This window comes from Paralichthys olivaceus, chromosome 20 (genome assembly GCF_024713975.1).
Source record: "Paralichthys olivaceus isolate ysfri-2021 chromosome 20, ASM2471397v2, whole genome shotgun sequence".
Classification (NCBI taxonomy): domain Eukaryota; kingdom Metazoa; phylum Chordata; class Actinopteri; order Pleuronectiformes; family Paralichthyidae; genus Paralichthys; species Paralichthys olivaceus.
The window spans coordinates 5,320,966-5,343,160 of NC_091112.1; the positions used below are offsets into that span (position 1 = coordinate 5,320,966).

General features: G+C 42.2%; 1 protein-coding gene across 2 annotated transcripts in view; it reads left to right on the top strand.

Moving 5' to 3' along the window:
* Positions 1-22,195, top strand: part of LOC109639176 (oxysterol-binding protein-related protein 10) — a 47,177-nt gene that overhangs the window by 985 nt on the left and 23,997 nt on the right. The window contains exons 2-6 of one of the 2 annotated variants that reach the window (XM_069516821.1): positions 380-446; positions 8,351-8,526; positions 14,082-14,161; positions 15,982-16,050; positions 20,077-20,274. In XM_069516821.1, the coding sequence (XP_069372922.1) occupies positions 8,481-8,526; positions 14,082-14,161; positions 15,982-16,050; positions 20,077-20,274 (393 nt within the window). In that variant the 5' untranslated portion in view covers positions 380-446; positions 8,351-8,480. The remainder of the gene's footprint in view (positions 1-379; positions 447-8,350; positions 8,527-14,081; positions 14,162-15,981; positions 16,051-20,076; positions 20,275-22,195) is intronic. The other variant, XM_020102506.2, reaches the window with a different exon arrangement.

The following is a 22,195-nucleotide window of genomic DNA, read 5'->3' on the forward strand; positions in this document are numbered from 1 at the left end:
ATTAAAAACTATTAGATATCAATTAGTTTCAACTTTTTAACATGTAGATATTTGCTGCTTGTCTTTGGCATCAATAACAGTAATAGAAGAATATCTATTTGGAAAAATGAGATTTTCACTATTTTGACAATTCATAGACAGTGAGAATATTAAACACAGACTAACTGATAATGAAAGTAATCACCAGTTGCAGTAGTTGTATTGGATTGCATTTTCTCATATTAAGTTGCCTCATGTATGTATAGTGTAAAATGTGTTTATTCATTCCTATTGATTTATTAGATGATTATAAGTCTCTGATCTAAACATCATGTCTTATTGACGCCAATAGCATGAATATTAATTTAAAAGTAGTCATTGACATTTCTCCTTATGGCAGAATTATTTGTAACAATGGAGAAACATCACCATCCATGTGGAGTCGTGTTTCTGGCCACCTGATGAGTGTAAGTCCAACACTGACCCTCTCTTAAGTCTGTGTTTGCTTTCTCTGGCTCTTTAGCCGCTGAACACTTGAGTATGTTCACCATCTAATCCCTTGACTGTGTGTGTGTGTCTGCTGTTTGCTGCTGAGCAGGTAAAGCACAGTGGGGTTTTTAGAGCCTCTCCTCTGAAGACAGGTGCCTGCTGCGGCTGAAAATCACTCAGTAAGAGCAGCGAGTGTGAACCAGAACAGAGAAACTATGAGTCGGGAGTACAAAGGAGCTGCAGACGGCTTTCACATCGTCAAACTTCAGTGTGTTTCAACTTTAAAAATACAGATCATGGTCGCTTTAAGGGATGTTTATGTTCTGTATTTATTTAAAAAGATATGATGTCTCAATCATTTTCATCGAAAATGAATTGTAAGTAGAGCTGAACAAAGTCTGTATGTCGGAATGTGTATGAGTGTGAGTGTCTGAGGCTAACTGATTAATTGACTAACTACTGCAGATTGAGTTTTGATATTCATAAAGATAGAACTTATTCAAGTGCTGTTGCATTGGATTGGTCAGGTGTACCTAATAATATGGTAACATTAAAATGTATAGATCTGTTCATTCTGCTGTGTGCTTCCTGTGTTCCTGTTGTTGATAATATGACATATTGGTTTATTTTGCTTCTTCAGACACGTTTCCTGTGGTTGTGTAATATTCTGTTGCTCATGAAGAACAGAATATCTCGGTGCTTTGTTGTGCGACTGAATGTCATGTAGCATTTATGGGTTTCCTCCCTGATTTACTCAACTCCCACGCCGGAAACCAAGTTTTTATGAGAGGCTGTGAGTGAGCTTTTAATTGGAAAACATCACTGCGGCCTGCACTTGTTGCTGTGAGCAACACATGAAACATCTGGCTGCTGTTCAGGATTTTATTGTAATTGAAAGCCTTTTCTTGCAAATTTCCTGTGCACTGCTGAACACCTGTACAGTTGGTGCAGAATGCAGGATTTCTGCTCTGCATCTGTATTATTTGTGAATGGAACATCTTCTTCTTCTTTTTACCCGTATGCACACAAAAATAGCTAATGTACGGTGCTTTGCTGTAGTGGTGCTGCGGAGGAGACGGAAGCAGAGGCTGTATATGATTTGGGCTGGAAGCCAGTGAGTGTGAGAGGTGTGGGGATATATACGGAGGTGGAGGTGGAGAGAACGAACGGCTGCTCCCTGCTCTCCTATTAAACTGACAGATAGATGATGCACTGAACTGGATCACGATCTACACCCCCTGGGATACCTGGGTAAAAAAATATGTTCTTTTGAAAGAGGAAACAGCGAGGTGGCGTTGATCAAAAGAAAATTATGTCTGCGATGTTCATGTGGGATTTGTCGTCTGTTGATTGAACACACACGCAGCATGTGTGTAAACACACATGCTGTGCAGGCTGTTTTCTGCAGGGTTAGGATACTTCCTTTGAGATGTTGCCTTGTTCTGTTTCAGTGTCACAGAGCCTGAAGGTAAAGGTCTCACTTTCAAGGAATGATTTCTTTCAGTTCATTGACCAGAGCCTCGGCCCGGAGCTCCGCTAACTGCGGACATACAGATTGTGAGCATCGACCAAAGGATCCTGAATATGTAGCCTGAAGCTGAAAATGCCATCAGATCAAATGTTTGCACGAACCCTGATTTACTGCAGTACTAACCCACTACGACTGCTCCTGGTTAGAACTATGATGACTTGTACTTGTGAAGATTAATGATTATAACCGAGACTCTTGTTATCTCATCAGGAAGCAGTTTTGATCTCTCAAAGAGCAGCACACAATGACGGAGCAATCACGGTGTCATTTGAATGCAAATTTATGAAATGAAATTGACTTAGTTTGGTCTTTAGAAGGAAGGAAACGCTTCTTATTCATATTTTGTTGAAAGCTGCTGTTCCAAACATCCAATGCAAGTGTTGTTTACGTGTATCTGAATTGAAGATGAGTTAATTCCACAGTGCGGGAATTGAAATGACTCCCAGGGGAATGTTATTATTATGTTCTATAAAGCCATTATGTCATTCGCTGAAAGGAGCTGTAATTTGCAAAAGCAGAGATGTCCTCGAGATTCTAATCAGCAGCTTGAAATATGATGATGGCCACAAATAAATGGCCCAGGATGAATTCACTTTTGTCTTTGATCACACTGTTTTCAGAACTTGCCTCCAGACAAATGTCAGAGATATTGGGTCTGGACATTTTCTGGACTTTCACAAATAAAGGACACAGCAGGAGATTGTCCAAGTTCGGAAAAAAACCCAAAACGAAACATTCAGGCGAGGGGTGGTGTCTGGGTGGAGCATGCAGGACATGACCTATAAATTATTTTGCAATAATCACATGTTTTTGTTACAGCACATTGAAGATTGTGGGAGAAGAAGCTAATGACTCAGCAATAATTTTTGCATTTACAACAATATACGAGAACTGTAGCTGCAAAAATACATTTCAGGAAAATGTCTGGACTTCAGTGCAGATTCTTGTTCTGCCTCGTGGGATGACTTCGGTTCTCAGAAGCCTTTAAATAAAGAAACGTTTGAAGCAGGAGAGACTGCAGAGGTGCTGGAGTAATAGCAGTCGTCAGTCACGTTCTCAGTATTCGTCACGTGGAGGGACTCGTAGTGTGTGTGTTTGGCTGGAGGTGTCGTGGTGGGCAGCGGACCTGAGTGGAGCTAATTCTGCCACTGTGTGGGTGGCCATGTGTCAGTGTGAAGTGCTGCAAGGTGCCGTGTGTGTGTGTGTGTGTGTCAGAGAAAATGTGGGAGATAGCTGTTTTTAGTTAGCACGTTCAGACTCAGCCTGTGAAGACAGATGTATAAAGACTTATTAAATCAATTGGAACAGAAAGGCTGCATCACAAACTGGAGGTGTGGTGTTTCCTATACAGTTAGGATGCAGATAGGCTGCTCCCCAAAGCTGCTTTTCAATTGCTTTGTAGGAAATGTAGGATCCAGCATTTTTGGAGCTTGACCCAAGAATAGATGATAATGAAAAAATCCCCTCGGTTCTATTAGACTGGGACAGAGTCACATATGAAATGCAACAAAGCTTCTGCAGCCAGAAATCCCCCACCACACACCCACATTAAGGATACGGGGTATATCTACAGTAGATAGATAAAAGAAATACAATAATAAACTTAACTTTTTCGCATTGTTTTTCTGTAAGATAACACTTTTCATATAGTGACCAACAGAGACCCAGACACAATATGTGCGTGAAAGTCATATCGGACAGTTTTAATTGACCAGCTTACAAATCTGTCGGGCTGAGACCAGATTTATTTTCAAACTGATCAAACAAATGTAGGAGATATTCCTCTGCTTTCAGGTTTTCATCTATTTATCCCGAGGATTGTTTGTGGATCGGTGTAGTCCAACATTTACAGGCAGATCACAGAATCATGCAGAGCGCTCCCTCTGTCTCCTCTTTAGATATCACGTTGTACAAATTGAGGCTGTAAGTAATACTACACGTGGTTATTCTACATTTAAATAGTCTTAAGTGATCAGCGGGGTGGGGAGTATAGGATTGTGAAGGATGAATCATCTCTTTGCAGATGTGCTCGGTGGAAAACTGCACTGCTGCGGATCTCTGATCAAAGCTGTGAGTTCCGATAATGTGGCTCTGCTGTTTGTTTCTGTGGTAGAGAAGAGGAGGAGGAGGACGATTTGGATTCATGATTTCTTTTCTTATGCCGGTAGCTTCAAAACAACAGGTGTTGTAGAAGTTGACAGTCAAGGTTCACTTTCTCATTTGTTCTGGAGCTTTTGATCCTGTGTCTTTACTGGCAGATTGTGTTTTCTGTACATGTTTACAACTCAGTGTGGTGCAGCTAAAAGCTCCAGAACAAGCATGGATCGTGTTTTCAGCTGATGTTTCTAATGTCAGGAGTCCCCCGTCAAACAAACCTTTTACACCAGCTCAAAAGCATCCTGTGTTTGAGCTGTGATCAATATTCTTGATGTTATCTTTTAGAAAAATTTCCATTTTCTGGAGTTTGTGCCTGTGTTTGCTCAAAAAGTTTGATCTGGTGTTTCTTTGCCCCACATTGCTTAAATACCATCTAATGCTGCTTTAACATTTTCTTGTGATTACATGTGTGATAGTAAAACGTTTACCTCTTTGACACTGCAGTGCAACACATTTGACTCCAGGACGAGTTCCAGCCACATCTCCTGCCAATATCCGCTGTGATTCACAACTTTCCTCTTGATCCTCTGAGCAATTTTTGGAGAATTAACTGCCAAAAGAGCAGCGAGGAGACATCACAACAAATCCTGCTGACGAGCGGTTTCCTGCAGAATCCGTGTTATTGCCATTAGGAAATGGCAGTGTCTCTGTGTATGAGGGCGAATGTGCTCGACTAAGCTCTTTGTTACAGAGTCATTATTGTTCTGGTGTGTGTTTATTTGAATGATATCAGCAAAAATGTTCAGTAGTAGAAAGCTCTCTGTTGTTTCAGATGTCTTGAGTGGATGAGTGATGTCAGAGCTGCGAGAGAGGGATTAGAAGAGCCTCTATATATAGATTTGAATTTTCTTTGCCAGAAAAGGTTAGAAAGTGTTCACGTCTTTATAAGTTTGCCTTAAAAAAATAATGATTGCCATTAATGCATGTCACAGTTCCATGTAGCCCCAGGTGGAAGTCTTCAGTAGTTTAGTTTTTTTTGTTGCTGTGGGCATGTTGGACTGAAAACAGCCCTGCATCATAAGGAGCTGCAGTGGTTATGCTGCGATGGATCAGGAGCCGATGAGAAAACATTGGACCCAGTAAGTCCAGTTTGAGAAAAGCAATCTTGAGGTTTTTCATACATCAAAACCTGAATCATTACTCTGGTGTTTTCTCATTTACACTGAACCAAACAAGCATATTGCTTCGTTCTAACCCACCATGCAGACTCTCCTTTGCACATTCCCTTATCTCCCTCCCTTATTCTAGGACACGGTCGTGATATTAGATCTGTCCATCCATTCGTCATCTATACCGCTTATCCTTTGCGGGTCGTGAGGGGGAGGGAGTCGGTCCCAGCTGACAGTGGGGCGAGAAATAATGACAAACAATATTAATCTAACCTGAATGTAAAATGGTCTGTCTTCATTTAGCGCTTTTCTAGTCTCAAGTCACACAAACATTCATTTCACACACCCGGTACATTCACAATACAACCGTCAAGGGGCAATTAGTGGATTTTGACAAGACCCTACTAGCATGCGGACCGGTGGAGCTGGGAATCAAACCACTGACATTCTTTTTAGTGCATGACCCACTGCCTCCTGAGCTTCAGCCATCCCAACTGCCCCACATGTCTTTGGACAGCTGATGCTAAAGTGCTAAACACTGTACCACCGTGCCACCGATAGTATCAGATGATGCAGATTTGGGGCTCATCTGGTTGAGCGGCTGCCCCACGTATAGAGGCTTGAGTTCTCCTGCAGTGGACACAGGTTAGATTCCGTCCCTCGTTGTGCCTGCTCTGTCTCCTTTCTACCCTGTCAAACATTGAGGCCCAAAAATATCTTTAAGATACACATACATGCTACACCGTCAGTTCAGTTCGACACCTTGACACTTTGAAACTAATTCACTGGAACTGATGTGAAATCGACTGCTCTTGGCGTAAGTGGTGTAACAAGCTCAGTGCCAAACTTCATTGTTCCATCAGTCCATCATTATATTTCATTTTCTCCAGTTTGCTGCACCTTCATGCTTCCAAAGGTTAAAAGTTCAGCCCGAGCTCAGAGTGTGCAGCGTCGCTGATCGGGTAATGTCAGCACTGTTATGACACGAGCGAATGTAAGGAGCAAGCTTTGTTATCCAGTTCCATCCATCATGTTAAAGGTCTGCATTATGGTTTAACTGGTGCCTGGAGGTGGGTCAACATAACTGCTGACGGAATAAGGGATAAAACATCATACGTAGAGCAGTGTGTGTGTTTCTGTGTGTGTGTAAAAACTGACGCAGGCAGATTGTTCCCTGGTCGGCTGTGGTCGACATAAATCACCAGCTCTCCTGATAGAAGCGGGCAAGACTGTGAGTGGGGATCAATTTTCAGACAGCACCATTCACTGCTTCCTCTCCAGGGAACTCTAGAGGGTTCATGGGAAAATGCCTCCAGTAATAAGGATGCACACACACACACACACACACACACACACACACACACACACACACACACACACACACACACACACACACACACAGCGCTCTGTCCTCTTACTGCTGGCATATTCGAAAGCTAAAGCTATATCTGATGTCATCTGTCATCATATATAACAACTGCTCGATGTTCCAGTGCTGAAATATAATTGCTCACAGAATATATTTGGGTTTTGCAATATTAGTTCTCTGACATTTTATGGACTATTGATTAATTTAAAAAAAGATAATAGGACTGAACAGCTAAGTTGTTGGAATTTATCCTGCAGATATACAATTATCTGTAGCAAGGTTCATGATGATCCATCCGATAGCTGTGGGGGCAATTCACTCAAGGCTGCGAATCGTGGTCCTAGCTGAAAAGCGGCTTCATCCTCTCAGAAATATCAATATTGTCCGTCCATTAGATGTTAATGTATTTTAGTCTGGACCAACATGATTGAGACACACGTGTCTTCGCTACAGCCACAAAGCTAACATGGTGAGAAACTAGATATTCAGTGATCTTTTTCAGAATACTGATACCAGGGCACAATTTTTTTCCCACAAATGAGCTGCTTAGACGTCTAAAGCTGTGTCTTTTTCAAGCACCACATCCTTCAGGGGGCTTTGAGGACTTAAGTAGACCATGACGCATGAACCCAAACTGAATTTGGACATAGCTTAATCCAACAGGCACTAAACCCGACGTCCCCTGAGAGACCATGGGACGGACAGGTGACTCTCTTCAATTATCACATGCAGCCGTGATGTGGCGATAGGAAGAAGCAGTACAGTATCTCTGCCAAGGACGAAGCTGCTCGATAAACGTCTGATCAATACGGCAGCTTCTTTAATCGGGGGATGAAAGGGGAGCATTGATTGGTAAAATGGTGAATCTTGGGTTGGGGGAGAGAAAAGAGGGCGGCGCAGGAGCGGTGTGCCAAACGGAAAGACGCGGTCAAAGACGACCGCCGTGATCTCAGGTGTCCGTGCACAAACATGCAAAGGTTAGCCGAAGCGTCCTAGTGGCTCTCCGCCGTGTTGAGCTGCAGAAGCAGAACAAAAGAGTTGAGGGGAGCAGACTGGCCTGTTTCTTAAATGTCATAGAGAAACCTTTCTGGCAACAGGAAATGAAGTGTGCCTGCCTTTTTCAGTGTGTGTGTGTGCATATGGTTGTGTCTGGCTAGTGTTAAATCTTCCAGCCAGTGATGAGTGAGGCAGAGATTCAATTACACAGTGATTGAATGTGATTCATTAATCACAAAAGGGAAAATGTGGGGTCTAATTTCCACGCCTGGAGCTGCGGGTTCTGCCAAAGATGACCGCACTAATCGCTACCTTTAGTAATTTAGGAACGAGGCCTGCCAGCTTTATGTTGGTTAAATCAGACTTTAATGTGCACACAGGGGTGTTTCTTTATGAATCTTGTGTTGACAGACCTGTGGTGAACAATATCCCGCAGGCTTCGTTGGAATGAGATGTAAGAAATTTAAAAACCGTTTTTACGGAGGCTCCCTTCGGCGTCGTCTCACACTCATTCTTCGCTCTCCTCCTCATCTTTCCTTCTCCCTCCCACATCCTGGAAAGTTTGTGTATGTAGGAAATAAAAAAAAGGTTTAAGTTTCTCTAGTAAACAAGATAATGAGAGCATAAAACAAAATGATGATGACATTACTGGCACTTCTTATATTTCCCTCTCTGGTTCATTACTTTCTTATTTCCCTCTCTCTGTCTCCTCCATTGCAGGTACTTTGTGTTGGATCCAGAGTTGGGACAACTGCAGTATTTCGTCAACGAGCAGGGGAAAAGCCAGAAGCCCCGTGGGTCCCTGCCCCTGATCGGTGCCTCCGTATCCCAGAGCGACGAGGCTCCGCACATGTTCGTTGTGAACTCCGTCAATGGAGAGCTGTACAAGCTCAGAGGTATGACCTCACACTGTCCTCAGGCTGCCCGTGTATGGCAAAGTACAAACACTGACTGGAGCGTGTGTTGTACATTTGAGTCACTTGGAGAGCAGAGTGCATGCTGGGAGTTATGAATGAAGAATTGTGTTATTTGTGAATGTAAAGAACATGATTTACTTCTAAAGCTGCTCTAATTAATATTATCATGTGAAAACTAGTATGTGGTCGGTTATTCGTGATTCTGAAAGAGCATTTCATACTTTGCAGCTCATTATTTTGGTTTAACGCTCAATAACTTCACTGTTTTGGTTCGCCCAGGTTTGAGGTCCAATAGGCCAAACTAATTCCACTGTGTGGTTTGTCCAACATCAGACAGCAGAAGGGCAGCATTATTGATTAGCTGGTGAAAATAGTTTTTAGCAAAGTAGATATTTCGACCGGTGGAGAATAAAACAGAGCTGAGTGAATATTGAGCTATTGAACCAGAGACAGGGATCTGAATGAATAATAATGTAATAATTTACATCGAACATTATTCTCATTGGTGCCTGAGCATTTATAGCTATTTGTTAACTGATTTGTTGACTAATTAGCAAATTGACAGAAAAGTAGAATAGTGCAACTTGCTGAAAATAATAAAAATCCAGCATGTAGGCTATATTACATTATATTACACTCTGAGCACCTCTGCACTGAAGTGAAATATCTCTTTAAGACCTGGTGCCAGACAAAGCGCCTGTAGCCGGTCACTGTGCCGAAGGCCGCTGCTTTCACTGACCTGTATCCACTGATGCAAGAAAGACTCCTTTTCACTGTTGCACCACTTGAACCGCTGGAATGTCCCCACACACTCTCCAGGGGGAGGATATCAGAATAACATGGCCTATATTCCCTGTGCAACGCAGTGCTCCATGTGCACTGAGCTAAGAGGAAACAATGATCCCACAGAGGAGGAGAGGTTGTGGGGCTGAGTAGCAGAGACAGAGGTACTTTCATTTCCAACATTCCAACACTCGGTGAGATTCGGGAAATATAAAGAAAGTCTCCGAGGGAAAAATATTTATCTTTGAAGTTTATCTGTTTCGAGGATCAGCTGCTGCCACAACTATGGCAGCGACGAAGAAACAACCCTTAGAATGTTTCTGCTCTGAAAAGAATTGGAGAGAAATAATATTTTAGTGATTAAAAGCTTCAATTTATTTGAACAGCTGGGGACAAGGTGGTTTATATGGGAGTCCACTGCAACCTGTGATTACGATTAGCCATTACGCTAATATGTGGTTACCATGGGAACCTCCCAAAAGACCACCTTAAGGAGTAGGAGGGGGGGGGGGGACTATAAAGTTTCCTCGAGTCACTTTCCAGTTTTTCAGGCTTCACTTGTAAGCAGGTTTCATCTTACAGGAGCTTTAAATGCCACCTTTATTCTGTGGCTCCTTTCACAGGAAGGTTTTGAATGAATTTCCTTATCGCTAACTGTTGTAAGAAGATACTGGGCACGCAGAGAATCTGTAGCTAATGCAAAGATTTCCGCAAGGCAAGTGTGTAAGCCCACTCCTCACCTATATAGTTTCAATTCATGCACTAAAAGACCATTAAATCCTGCAACTCATAAACTGGGCTGACCCTTCACTCCTCCAACTATTGGTACTTCCTGTTTCAAAAAACCCAAATGGCGCTGCGCAAAATGCCAAAGACTGTAAAACAGCAGCCCACAAACTACATTGATGACGTCACAGTGGGTTTCCACTCGGCAATACATCCAGTCCATTTACCATCTACTACTCGGGGACCCCTTCCCCCACCACCAATACCTGAATCCAAACCTGCACAGTTGCCTTGAGGTGTCTCTTGTGCAGCAATTGATCTCGACTCTTAATGTTTCTCCACTAATACAAGGACGTCCAACTTAATCCATCAGGGGACTTTCATGTGACATCTAACACAGCTGTAAAGTAGCCTGAGGGTTTTTCTGGCTCCAAACCAAAGGAGTTCAGTGTAATTAGCTAAAGCCGAGGAATAGAAAGGGAGTATTTCATTATTGCATGTAGGGAGACTGCAGGGCCTTGGGTTTTCTGCTGCTGAGCAGAGGTGAAGAGCAGGGGGAGTTAAATCATGTCTGAATGCTGGGATTGTAAATTAAGCTGTTAATCATACGACATCTCAGTGAGACGGTCAGCCAGTGGAAGGGTCAAGTTGTGTTCGTCAGGGCTTATTAAGATGCATCAGAAGAATGAAAACTCAATATTTTAGCCTGTGTTTTTCGCGGCGTCCTCGTGATTGATGATTATAAACCTGCCAAGACATTAGAGTACAAATGCAATGTTCTGCAACAGTACGAGCCTGTTTTGCTGCAGACTTGACATTTTCAGCTGATGTGATTATCCACAGCGGCGTCCACCATGTTATTATCTTGCTCATCCACACAGACTAAAAGCGGCTGGCACAGTTTGCAAGCTACAAACATTTAAGTGTCCTCCGACTGTATTTAATGGATAGTTTTACATTCGAAAAAGCTGTTTTCCCTCCAGAACTCGGATGAAGATAATTGATACCGTTCTTACATTTGAACATTAAATATGGAGTCAGCATCAGGAGACGATTATCTAAGATTAGCATTAGGAATTTAAGGCAGTGGGACAAAGCTAACGCCGCTCTGTGTAGTAAAACAACATCAGCCTAACACCTCAACATTTGAACATTTAATCTGTAAGAAATTAAAATTATATCAAACTTCTCATCTTACTTTAATTATTCCTCTCAGTAAATTTTATATTTTTATTGTAGAAATGATGAATTTTGAATGGTAACCAACATTTTTGCTGATGTCAAGTACACCGCTATTGATCCATTAGCATCGAAAAACATCTTATTTTCCCAATTAACGTTTTTACATCTGACGGTGTCTTTTCTTCAAGGATGCGACTGCATTTCAGAATAAATTGACTGAATTCACAAATATGTGGCAAAAGCTAATTCTTCACTGACAAACCTGGATGTTTCAGGCTCTTGACATCGTTTTGTCACCTTCCGTGCTAATGCACTGTAATATCAGTGAATCAACATTATTCTGCTTAAATATGACATTTCAAGCCCATTCAAAGCAATTAAACCTGAAGTTAAACCTGAAATTACTACTATTTACTTTTAGTGTATAATATAGTGTTAGAGTATGAATTATCACAGGGTCATTGTCCATTTCCATTAAGTACATATGTTTGAAAGTGCCCTGCTCTTAATATCTCCCAGCACTTAAATCTAATCCAACTGCTGATCAATCCTCATACTTACCATTGTCATAACCACATCTCTCACAAAGCTGTAATAAGAATGGGTATAGTTAGATGATGATGGATGGTGATCAGTGATTGACTCTCCCTCTTACTCAGCAATGTTCTGATATCATTTGTGGGATAGATATTTCCAGTTAAATAAAAGGCACAGACCGGAAGGGCTGTCGGTTGTTTTTCATTTAAAACGTCATTGTAATCTCCTCAGTTTCCAGTTCAAGCCTTGTGCATTCATCAGAGGAATTGAACCAGGAGAACGTCACCTCGAGGTCCCTTGTAACAAAAAAACCAAAACAGCTGTGATTTTATTAAGTATCAGGATCCTGGTATTCTGCCTGAATGAGAACAGAGCGTCCTGCTGTCGGCGGAGCGGTGTGTATATCGTTTGCGTCACCACATCGTGAACAGGTGCTGATTAGCATAACCACATGCGGAGGCTGCTCTGCTCAATACAGACAACTAATTATCTTTAATCACTGCTAAGCTTGTGCACATCACAGAGGGAAATATCAGATTTAGATGCCTGCTCACTGTCAGGGTAAGAGGTCCCGTTTTGAGTCAAGAGGATGACAAGAAGAAGAAAAGTGTTACTGGGGATATTTTCTTCAGGAGGACGGTTGGTGCAGGTGTTTCTGTACGAGGCGAGCAGACACTCCCAGTGGGAGAGCGCACGTCTCGACTGCAGCACTCGACAAGAGTTGCCTCTTCACTAAAAAAGGACTTTTGTAGGTGTTCTCATGGTGGTGGCAGGCGTGTGGGTGATTGACAAGTGCAAATTGAATTCTCCATGGTTCTGATACTTCTGAAAAAGCCTCCATCTGCATGGGAAAAAACACTGAAAAATGCAATTTCTTCTAAATGCAATCTAATGAAGCTATCCATCCTCATTATAGAGTCGCTACTAAGGAGTGTTGAACTAATTTTCACATTTTAAACTTTTCTGTCCATGACAATTTGAGAAATCAGGAAAAAATGAAAGAAAAAAACTCACATATATTTTTTATAATAGATATTTTGTTAGGAATGCACCAGTTGGCATCGATACTGACCTCTCTTATAATTAGTCAGTGAAATGGGATCAGAAGGATTTTATTTTCCGACCTGGAGCGAGTCAGCACAAGCAGACAGTCAGTGTCCCCTTCACCTGGAGTCCTGCAGCTCTCCGTGCTAGTCATCAAGTTTTGGCTATTTGTGTTCAGACAGCCAGAATCTGTGCCAAGGTGGGAAAACACAAGCATGCAGAGGGAATCAATCTGCCTCGCGTGCGGCGTGCAAATCGGCCAAATGCGACGCCGGTGTTTGTTGAATACTGAATGTTCAATTTAGCGTGGAGGAGAGAATGAAGAGGGCTGGATGTGACAGCAGCCCTCAGGACATCATTCACAGGGAAACGAGATCAAATGATCAGGTGGACTGTCGACAAGAATAATAATGTGGCTGCAGGTGAGATCATTGACATCCAGCAGGACGTCCTCAGTCAAACACTGTCCTCGCCACCTTTTGTTCAAAGGGGGAACTTTCTTTAAATCACATAAACACTGATGTTGGCTGTGGTTACTCCTAAAAAGAGCCTGCTCTGTAATTATCACGCTTGTCCCCTGGTCAGTTCATGAACCCAACGGTTTCAGTTTGAAGGATTAGTTTGAGATTGGCACGAAAAAGTTAATTCACATTTCTTGCTGGGAGTTAGACAGCGAGGTTGAAACCAATCTCGCATGTTTCTATGGTAAATATGACTCAATTAGTTTACAGCTAGTTTCTCACATTTACACCTCAGTTTTTTTTACAGATTAAACAACAAACAATCTTCTACCGGGGAACTTTAGAAGGGCTGTTAGGGATATTTTGTTGATATTAATCTTTTCATTGAACTCATTTACTTCTTGGTAAAAATGAAGTTTTGACTCCAAAGTCAAACCTTCCTTGCTTAGTAAATTTGGACATCAAAAGCAAACTTTTAATTTCCTGGCATTTACAAATTTAACACTTTTATTATACATGAAGTAAATTGTATTTTACATCCCTAAATGCCAAATGTTAGAGACTTGTCTACACTACTAACATTTGAGTTCTAGTGGTTCAAATGTGTTAATCATTTATTTGTGGCTTCAGGTTTAGTCACAATGTGTTTACACTGTCTGCGGGTGTGGAGACACCTAAAAGACAGACATGAGACATAACTGTGAAGACATGTAAAGACTTATTCTGAATGTCATGTGTGCACAGGAAGTGATGTCTTGTAATATTTTTTTTAACATATTCTTGTTATGTGTCACTTTGCAGCTTCTGATGCCAAAGAACAGCAGTTTTGGATCAGTCAGCTCCAAGCATGTGCACGACGTCACTCCGACAGCAGTGCCAAGGTAAAACACACACACACACACACACACGTGAGTCCAACAGTCGGTCTCGGCCTCTTTCTTTCTGTTCTGCTTTTACTGAGTGTGAAGGTGACTCCTCTTTTTAAATGCCCTTTTTAGTCCAAATTATATTATCTCCTTTCCCTTGAGTCTCATTTAACACTCCAGAGTTTTAAAGCTGTTTAAAATAGTTCCAACATTTGGTCGTCTCTTTTCCTTCCTTCGTGTTTTTGGCCCGTGTAAAACGAGCTGTTTTGAATTAACACCCATTCTTTAAAAGTAAATGAAATGTGGTTGATATATCTAATCAGGTAATTGATTAAAATGCTGTTTAAAAGATTATATGAATCACTAAATCTCTCTTGTGCTAACTTGCGATGCTAGTTGTAGTACATCGCTAGTTTGAAATTAGACATTTACCAAACAGCTGTAAAATAGTGTGAAAAACATGTAGTATCTTCCTGTATCTTGAATTTCATGGAGCTAGTATAAGGGTGTGGATTTACCGATTACTTGGTTTTTGGGGGGGGGGTGGATGAATGAACTGAACCAGAGCGTGGAAGCATTTTTCAAATATTTTAGCATGCGAGCAGGAGAACTGAGTCAACTCGAGGGGGATTTTGTCTGAATGCACCACATGATTTTCTCTCATGTGCTGTTCAGAGGTTTCTTTAATTTTCTGACTCCCTTTCATTTTCTCCTCATGAACACAAACACAGCAAATCCACATTTCGCAGATGTTAATAAATGTCATCCACAGAAATGCCATGTCTCTGCAGACAGCAATTAATTAAATCCGTCATGTGTCTCTGACTTTATAACTCGGTGTTCTGCTCACAAAAGAAAAAAAAATAAATAAAGAGTGAGAAAAAAATAGTTTAACAAAATAATTTGACAAGAGAATTAAAAAAAAAAAAAAATACATAAAGATGTGGGGCTTTGTAAGCACTGCTTCTTCTGCACGGAGTGAAGAGCTGAGTTTCCACCCACCAGGTGAAACTTGTCTAATTCGAGAGTATTTTTAGCTCCTCCATCGACAGAAGGCGATTTAGGTAAATATGGTAGCATGCATCCATCTCACGAGTGGTTCGCTAAATGTCCCTGGTGTCACTGTCGTCCTCATATCTCTCTGTGGGCTTATTTCTGAAAGATTAGTGTGTTGGACGTAGTTTAACTACATTTATCCACAACCACTCCTTTTTCAACATGGGCTGCATGGATTAATATTTAGTCATGTGCATTTTTGGGGTTTAGCGTGGGTTTCAAGGGATTAGACAGTGTGTGTGTGTGTGTGTGTGTCTTTATGTGTGAGTGTGCACATGTGCTGACTTTATCTCTGTGGGTTGTTTCTCCATTCGCCTGATCCAGTGGAGAATGAGGCTTGTTATCGAGCTGCACCACAGCTCGTGACAATGTGAGAATCAGCAGCTCACGAGGAGGGAGAGAAATAATCCAGGATGTATCATTTCCATCGTAAACTTTTCCAATGAGGTTGATTGTTTACATTGACTTTGTGAAGGGAGGATGTACTCTTGCAGAATGAACGTTTGAATGAACGTGCTGATGTTGTTGAGCTGCTGGTAGTTCTGACTTTGTGTCCTCTGATGTTTATTTGGTGTCTCGTGTATATTGACGCCATGTAAAGATTAGATTTCATGCCACTGACGTTTATCATTGTAGAAAAATACGTGACTTCATCAGTATAAGAGCAAGTGTAGAGTTCATTAATTTCTTAAACCTTTCAGTGTCCACTTGTTTCCTGTTGGGATGAAATTCCATCTCTCTCTCTCTCTCTCTCTCTCTCTCTCTGTGTTTGATTTTAGGTGAGGAAACTGAAGGGCTCAGATGAGCACCTGAGTGTGGAAAGAGCAGGAGGAGGCCAGGAGGTGCTGGTGGGTCTCCACACGCACACACACACACACACTCTCTCAGAGCACCTGATGTCTCGGCACTTTAGTTTCACAAACTTAGTTTCACCTTCAGACAGGAAATGAAAGGGAACACTCCGTCCGTCCTCTAATGTCCATTTCCTCCCTCATGCTGAAACACCCCCCCCCCCCCCCCCCCACTCTTTCATGTGTCTTTTTAAACAATTAAATGCAACAGCCTCATTATAATGCCTCATTGCCGACTCGCTTATTCAACACGTATATATCTCCTCAACTCTTGAAACTGCTGCACAGCTGGAGCGAGGGGGGAAGTCCAATTACTCTGCTCAGCCGTGATGAGAAAAGCAATCAAAAGATGAGAGAAAATTGGATAAGCGAGGAAAAAGTGGAAGGAGAAAGACGGTCTCTCTCTGTCTTTTTTGTCTCTCCTCTGCCCTGCGGAGCAGAGTGGGCGTTTTGTTCCTGTTCGGTGACTGTGGGGCTTTTCCACAGCAGCAGCTGTTATGACGATACCCACTGCTGTGGTCTAATCCTTCCCTGAGCTGCACTGTCTGCCTCTCCGATCATTATAGCAGCTACTCTGGTGATGAGGCTGCCAGCGGTAGAGGCTCTGCACCGTCTCTGATCACGGGAGCTTGGGCAGAATAATTTAAGCAGGATTTATTTATCGCATAATAGGGTCCGAAACTGTACGAAAGAGCGCTGACTCATTTTATGCTGCTGATCGATGCAGGTGCAGTAAATGCATATTTCAAACTGTACTTTATTTTGAAGTTCATCTTGTTCAGTCTGATGAGATGCTAGTTTTCTTTTAGAGTTTTGCATAATACACTAATTCATCTGTGGATAAATCTGCAGGGGGCAGCGACACGGTGGTGCAGTGATAAGCACGGCAAATAGGTGCAGGTTGAAATCTTCGACTGGATATAAAAATGCACCTATAATCTGCATTTTCCTAAGGAGTAAATGGTCATAATCTCTAAAACAAAATCAAAGTCTTAGTTTAAAAGTAACAAACAAGTAAACATAAATATAAAAGTAAATATGGGACGGATTCATTCCACAAACAATTGAGTTTTGCACAGTTACACAGACTTTGGATCATGTGTCCTATGATGGTGGAGCAGTGTCACCGCTGCAGGAAGGAAAAAACTTGTGATAGCTTCAGACAGAACACTGTGGCTTTACAATCATGTGTCCTTGTAGGAGACACTAAATTACAGGCATTTGAGGTATTTGTCAAGGACCCAGGACGTCGGTTTACAGTTGTTGCTATTGTTATGTCCACACCCCCCACAGGCGTGTCGGGGAGCTCGCTGCAAGTGGAGAGACGGGGCGGCTCAGTCGGGTAGTTGTAGGTTATCGAGCTGATAAATCAGCCTTGAACCACGAGCTTGCTGTTTTTGTTGTAATGCTGAAACTGCACACACACACACACACACACACACACACACACACACACACACACACACACACACACACACACACACACACACACACACACACACACACACACACACACACACACTCCTGACAGGAAGGGCACATGAGTCAAACCGTGAACTTTGAGTTGCTGGTAATGTTGTTTACTTTCTGCTTGACTAAAGCATATTTCTGTGGCTGCTGCACAGCTCATGCTCCACTGCTGTGCTTTTCTTTTCTGGGCTTTAAACTCAGCTTGAGCTAAAATATGGGTGGAAAAAAGAAACCAGAGGCTTTTCCCATAGAATTACAGAATCACAATAACTGGAACTTTGTACAATCAATCATTAAACTATTTTCGAGTCCCTGAACCAAGGTTGTTCCTGAACAGCTCGCTGAAACGTGTGTAATTAGTTGTGTTCCCTGTTGTGTAGAAAATGACAGGTCAGCAGCTGACTGTTGTACGGTCGACCCACGCTGCCTCACACGGGGCCAAGTCCGCCCACACTCCAGTGACCACAGAGCACCTGTGACCGCTTTTTTTTTATACCAAGAGAGAACTTAAGTCACAGCAGTCCCTTAATTATCCACTGGACGAAAATTTAGGTGATAAGTGTATTTGAAATATAAAATTGTAAAGGCTGATTTCACAGCTATAAGTCTACTCTCTAACATGTTTTAAACAAGTTTCTACTGTAAACTAGAATAATTCTCTTGTTTGAAGATAATTTGGGTCTTCAAATTTAAATTTAGGCAAATGACTTTCCAGATCCTGTGACATGAGGTCGCAATCAGACTTTGCTTCATTTTAAAGGAGTCACAAACAGCCAAAAAAACAGCTGGACCCACTGCTGTGTGATAGGATTAGGCCTGAGTTTCAGTTTATAGCACTTATATTTTCTGTGTTGCTCACACCTGCACTTATCCATCGCTGCCCCTCTTTTCCTCGTCCTCTCGGTCGGACGTCTTCCAGTTTACGGAAACTCTCGGGGCTCTGTGCCAGTTTTAGAGGACAAAACCTCAAGAGTGTCGATCTGTTCTCAGCACGGCTCCTTTTCTGCTTACTCACGACTCGTGGCTTAGCCTCGCACAATACGACAGTGTTCTCTCATGTAAGCTGATTATTCTCTGTTAAAATGATTACACAAGGACCCACCTACTATAACTCGCTTTATTTACTGTCTGGCTGCAGCTAATCTAATCAGGACAATGTTCTTGCAGTTATATTAACCTCTGACACTTATATATTAACATGTTTGAATAAATGTGATGTTTTTGCCCAGAAAACAACTCAAACAAGCAGAATAACAATCAAGTTATTGTCCCAAATAATGATGTGACATGTTACAACCGCACAATAGCCATAGATTTGATTCCCTGTTTTACTGCAGAGCTGGCAGCGTTTCTGCAAAATGACAAATGCATGTTGCGTCCCTCTCGGTGAGCAGTGCGCTGGTGTGGAAGATGTTTATTGGATCCATTTTATTTTCACGGCTGCAGTGACCAGACCTCTGTGTGTCTTCTGGAGGATGAATCTCTGGTGCCTTTTCTCGCTGCGCTGCTGTAAACTAATGGAGTATGAGGACAGACGAGAGGGAGAGAGATGCTCATCTGACACGGCTGCCTGTGTGAGCGCTCAGGTCAGCGAGCTGAAGAGGAAAGAGTCACACAGGCGCAGTGCAGGCGGCGTCAGAATAAAGGATGTGATCTGACTTCTGCTTTGGCACAGAGGGAAACAAAACAACATAATGGATGACTACCTTTTTATGAAACTCAATTCTCAAACCTAGAAACCAAAACTACTGTTATAATCCATCAAACGTAGCTGCACAACACCCCCTGAAAAATCCTGCTTCTGCAGAACTCTTTGGTTCAACCTCTCACCTGCAGCGTCGTACATGTGTACAACAGTGAACAGTACAACGGCTACAGTCGCACATCTCAGAACACATTTCTGACCACGCATGTGAAACTTGAAACAGCAACACCCTGTTTCGGTGTTAAGTCTCTGTTTCAGTCATAAAATCATTATGTTATGAACCTTTACCCGCCCAAGTTGCACATATAATTAAAATGAATAACTAACTGCTCTATATTGAACCTTTTGACAAAAAGGTTATAAAATCAGAAGAACGCATTGTTTGTTTTCCAAAAAGTTTTAGTATTTGTGAACCACGGTATTTACACACACACGTAAAGTGATGCAGGCACATAAATATGATTTCATGTACACAAATAATCATTCTATTGATGATGCTGGGCTTTTTAAAAATTGTTTTATTGTTTTATTTCTTGCAGTACTTGTTTATTTTGTCATTCTTCAAGTAGATAAGCAGAACATTGACTCCCTGCCAGCTGTGAGTAATGATTGTTAGGTTGATAGACTCGTTTAAAAAAAACAGCATCATTTAAATTTGATTGTTTTACAGTGAAGGGCAGCATCGCTCTTAAATCCGAGAACCGAGAACAGTGCTAATGGCTAATCTTAGCCTGTTAATAAAAGATATCAAAATAGCTAATAGCACTTTATCTGTTTACAACATTAAAAGCTTATGATGTTGCTGTGCATTCTGAGTCACCCTCTCCCTCCCTCCATCCCTCCTCCAGGGCTACTCGTCCTCCGGTCGGACCCGTAGCTTCTCCCTGCTCCCCCACCTCACCCCATCCTCATCGCCGGGTTCCCAGAGGCACCTGGGCCACACGGCCGCACCCGGCACCATCGTCTCCATCACCCACCACAAATCTCCGGCTGCGGCTCGACGGGCCAAGAGTCAGTACCAGGGTCGGCTGCTGGAGGTCAAAGAGGTGGGTGTCGAAGGAATGACGGTATTTTACAAATTCAAAGCAGACAGGTGGTTTGATTCAGTGTTTTTGGTTTTTAAAGTGTCTGCACAGTACGGGAGTAAAGAAGCTGAGACCGTGTGAAAGGACAATTCTGTTCTATTACACCTGGTCTAAGATCAGTTGCAGTCACCACATATCTGCTGCTGGGATCTGGAATCACAGTCACGTTGTCTTTAGGTTACCATGGTTACATTTCAGCATGAAGTGATGCTACAAAAGCACCCAGGCGCTTGGTGCCTGTGCAGATTAGAATTAGATAAAACTTCGAAAGATCTCATAAACCGCAGTTAAGTCATAAAAGATTTTAAACGTGGACAGAGTTCGTCCTCGGTGACTTCAGCCGCACAGCTGCGTTGCATTTTGCACGGCCTGTGTCTTCAGAGCCGTGGTCTCAGGTGGGACTGTGGTGCAGTGAGTTCAGCAGATATTTGTGGCGTCCTGGCAGCCTTGACACTGACTGCAGAGCGCCCAGAGCTTTACTCTACTTTCAGCTTTGTTGGCATTTTCATGGTGTGCGGTATATCAATACTGCTCTACATGTCCGTGACAGAGGGAAGAGCTGGTGGAGTGTGTTCACTCATCAACATATGAGATGACTTGGCAAAGAAGACAAAGTGTGAAGGTGATGAGCTGAGAGAAGTGACGCGAGCTCGTCCATATGGAGCCCTTCGTATTATTTAATCCCTGAGTATTTGAAGCAAAGCTTGTGCAGTTTGAACAATTTCCATGAGCTGAAACATTTAGATGTGCAAGCAAATTCAGAGTTAATTAAAAATCTTCATCCATTTGTAATGTCCTATCAGTTTTTGACTTAGTTTGAAGTCCTCATTAATTCTCTCCTGCCTCAGTCACCAGACCTGTCAGTTGTGGTTAGCACTTTGTCCTCATCTACTACATCTCTATACACTCATCACAGTCATTCACCGTTCTCTGCTTATCTCTAGAGAAGATTGTTTTTCTCCCGTCTTTTCTTAATAGCCTGTCTTCAGTTGGGCTTCGGTGATTAATTACGAGCAATTTGACTAGAAGGCAGGTGAGAGAAAAAGATACAGAAAGAAGATATGTTTGTATACCTGGCCGGCAAAAACCGCAGAGCTGTCAGCTGCAGTATTTTTGCTTTCAACCTTTTTGTTTGGAGATGAAATGTGGTTTTCGGATCGTGACCAGGAAGCTTGTGTACCCGGCTTCTGAATTATGGAGATGAAATGTCCTCACAGGTGAAAGAACCGTGGACCGGTTAGAGACAAGAGGCTTTCTAAATGTAAAATGCTTCTGCTGCTGTAAACTGTTGGTGCAGATGATGAGAATAAAAGTTGACGTATGATCCTCACAGGGTGAGCAGCAAACCTTCACAAGTTAAAAGCTGGAATCACTGGTTTGTCTTTGCCGAATAGATGAATGAAATGAATACATATTTTTTTGTGCGATAAATTGTTTCAGCAATTAAATACCCGTATAACTTTGTCTGTTCACCGCTTATTTGTGCTGCCTTTACGTACTAAAAGGTCTGTGACGGTCCGACAGAGGTGTTGATGTGCTCAAAACAAAAACGTGTGATTTCCGTGAGAGAAATTATACGTCATGTCCTGTCTCCTGCTTCAGGCAAATTCATGTCTAAAAAAACCATCTATAGAGGCCCTTACTTTCTTACCAACTTTCATTTTCTCTCCTCAAAATTTCTTCCTCATGTCCTATGATCGTCTCCCTTGAACTATTCTGTTCAAAGCAGCTTTGCATTGCGTCAAAACCTCACAGGAACAAAAGAATTACACATCATTTATTTACCTTTAGTAAAACTGGAACAGTTGGGAACATTCTCAAACCACCAGCTAAACACAGAAATTGTCCCCGGCAGTTCATCTCGTCCCTCTACTCGTCTTCC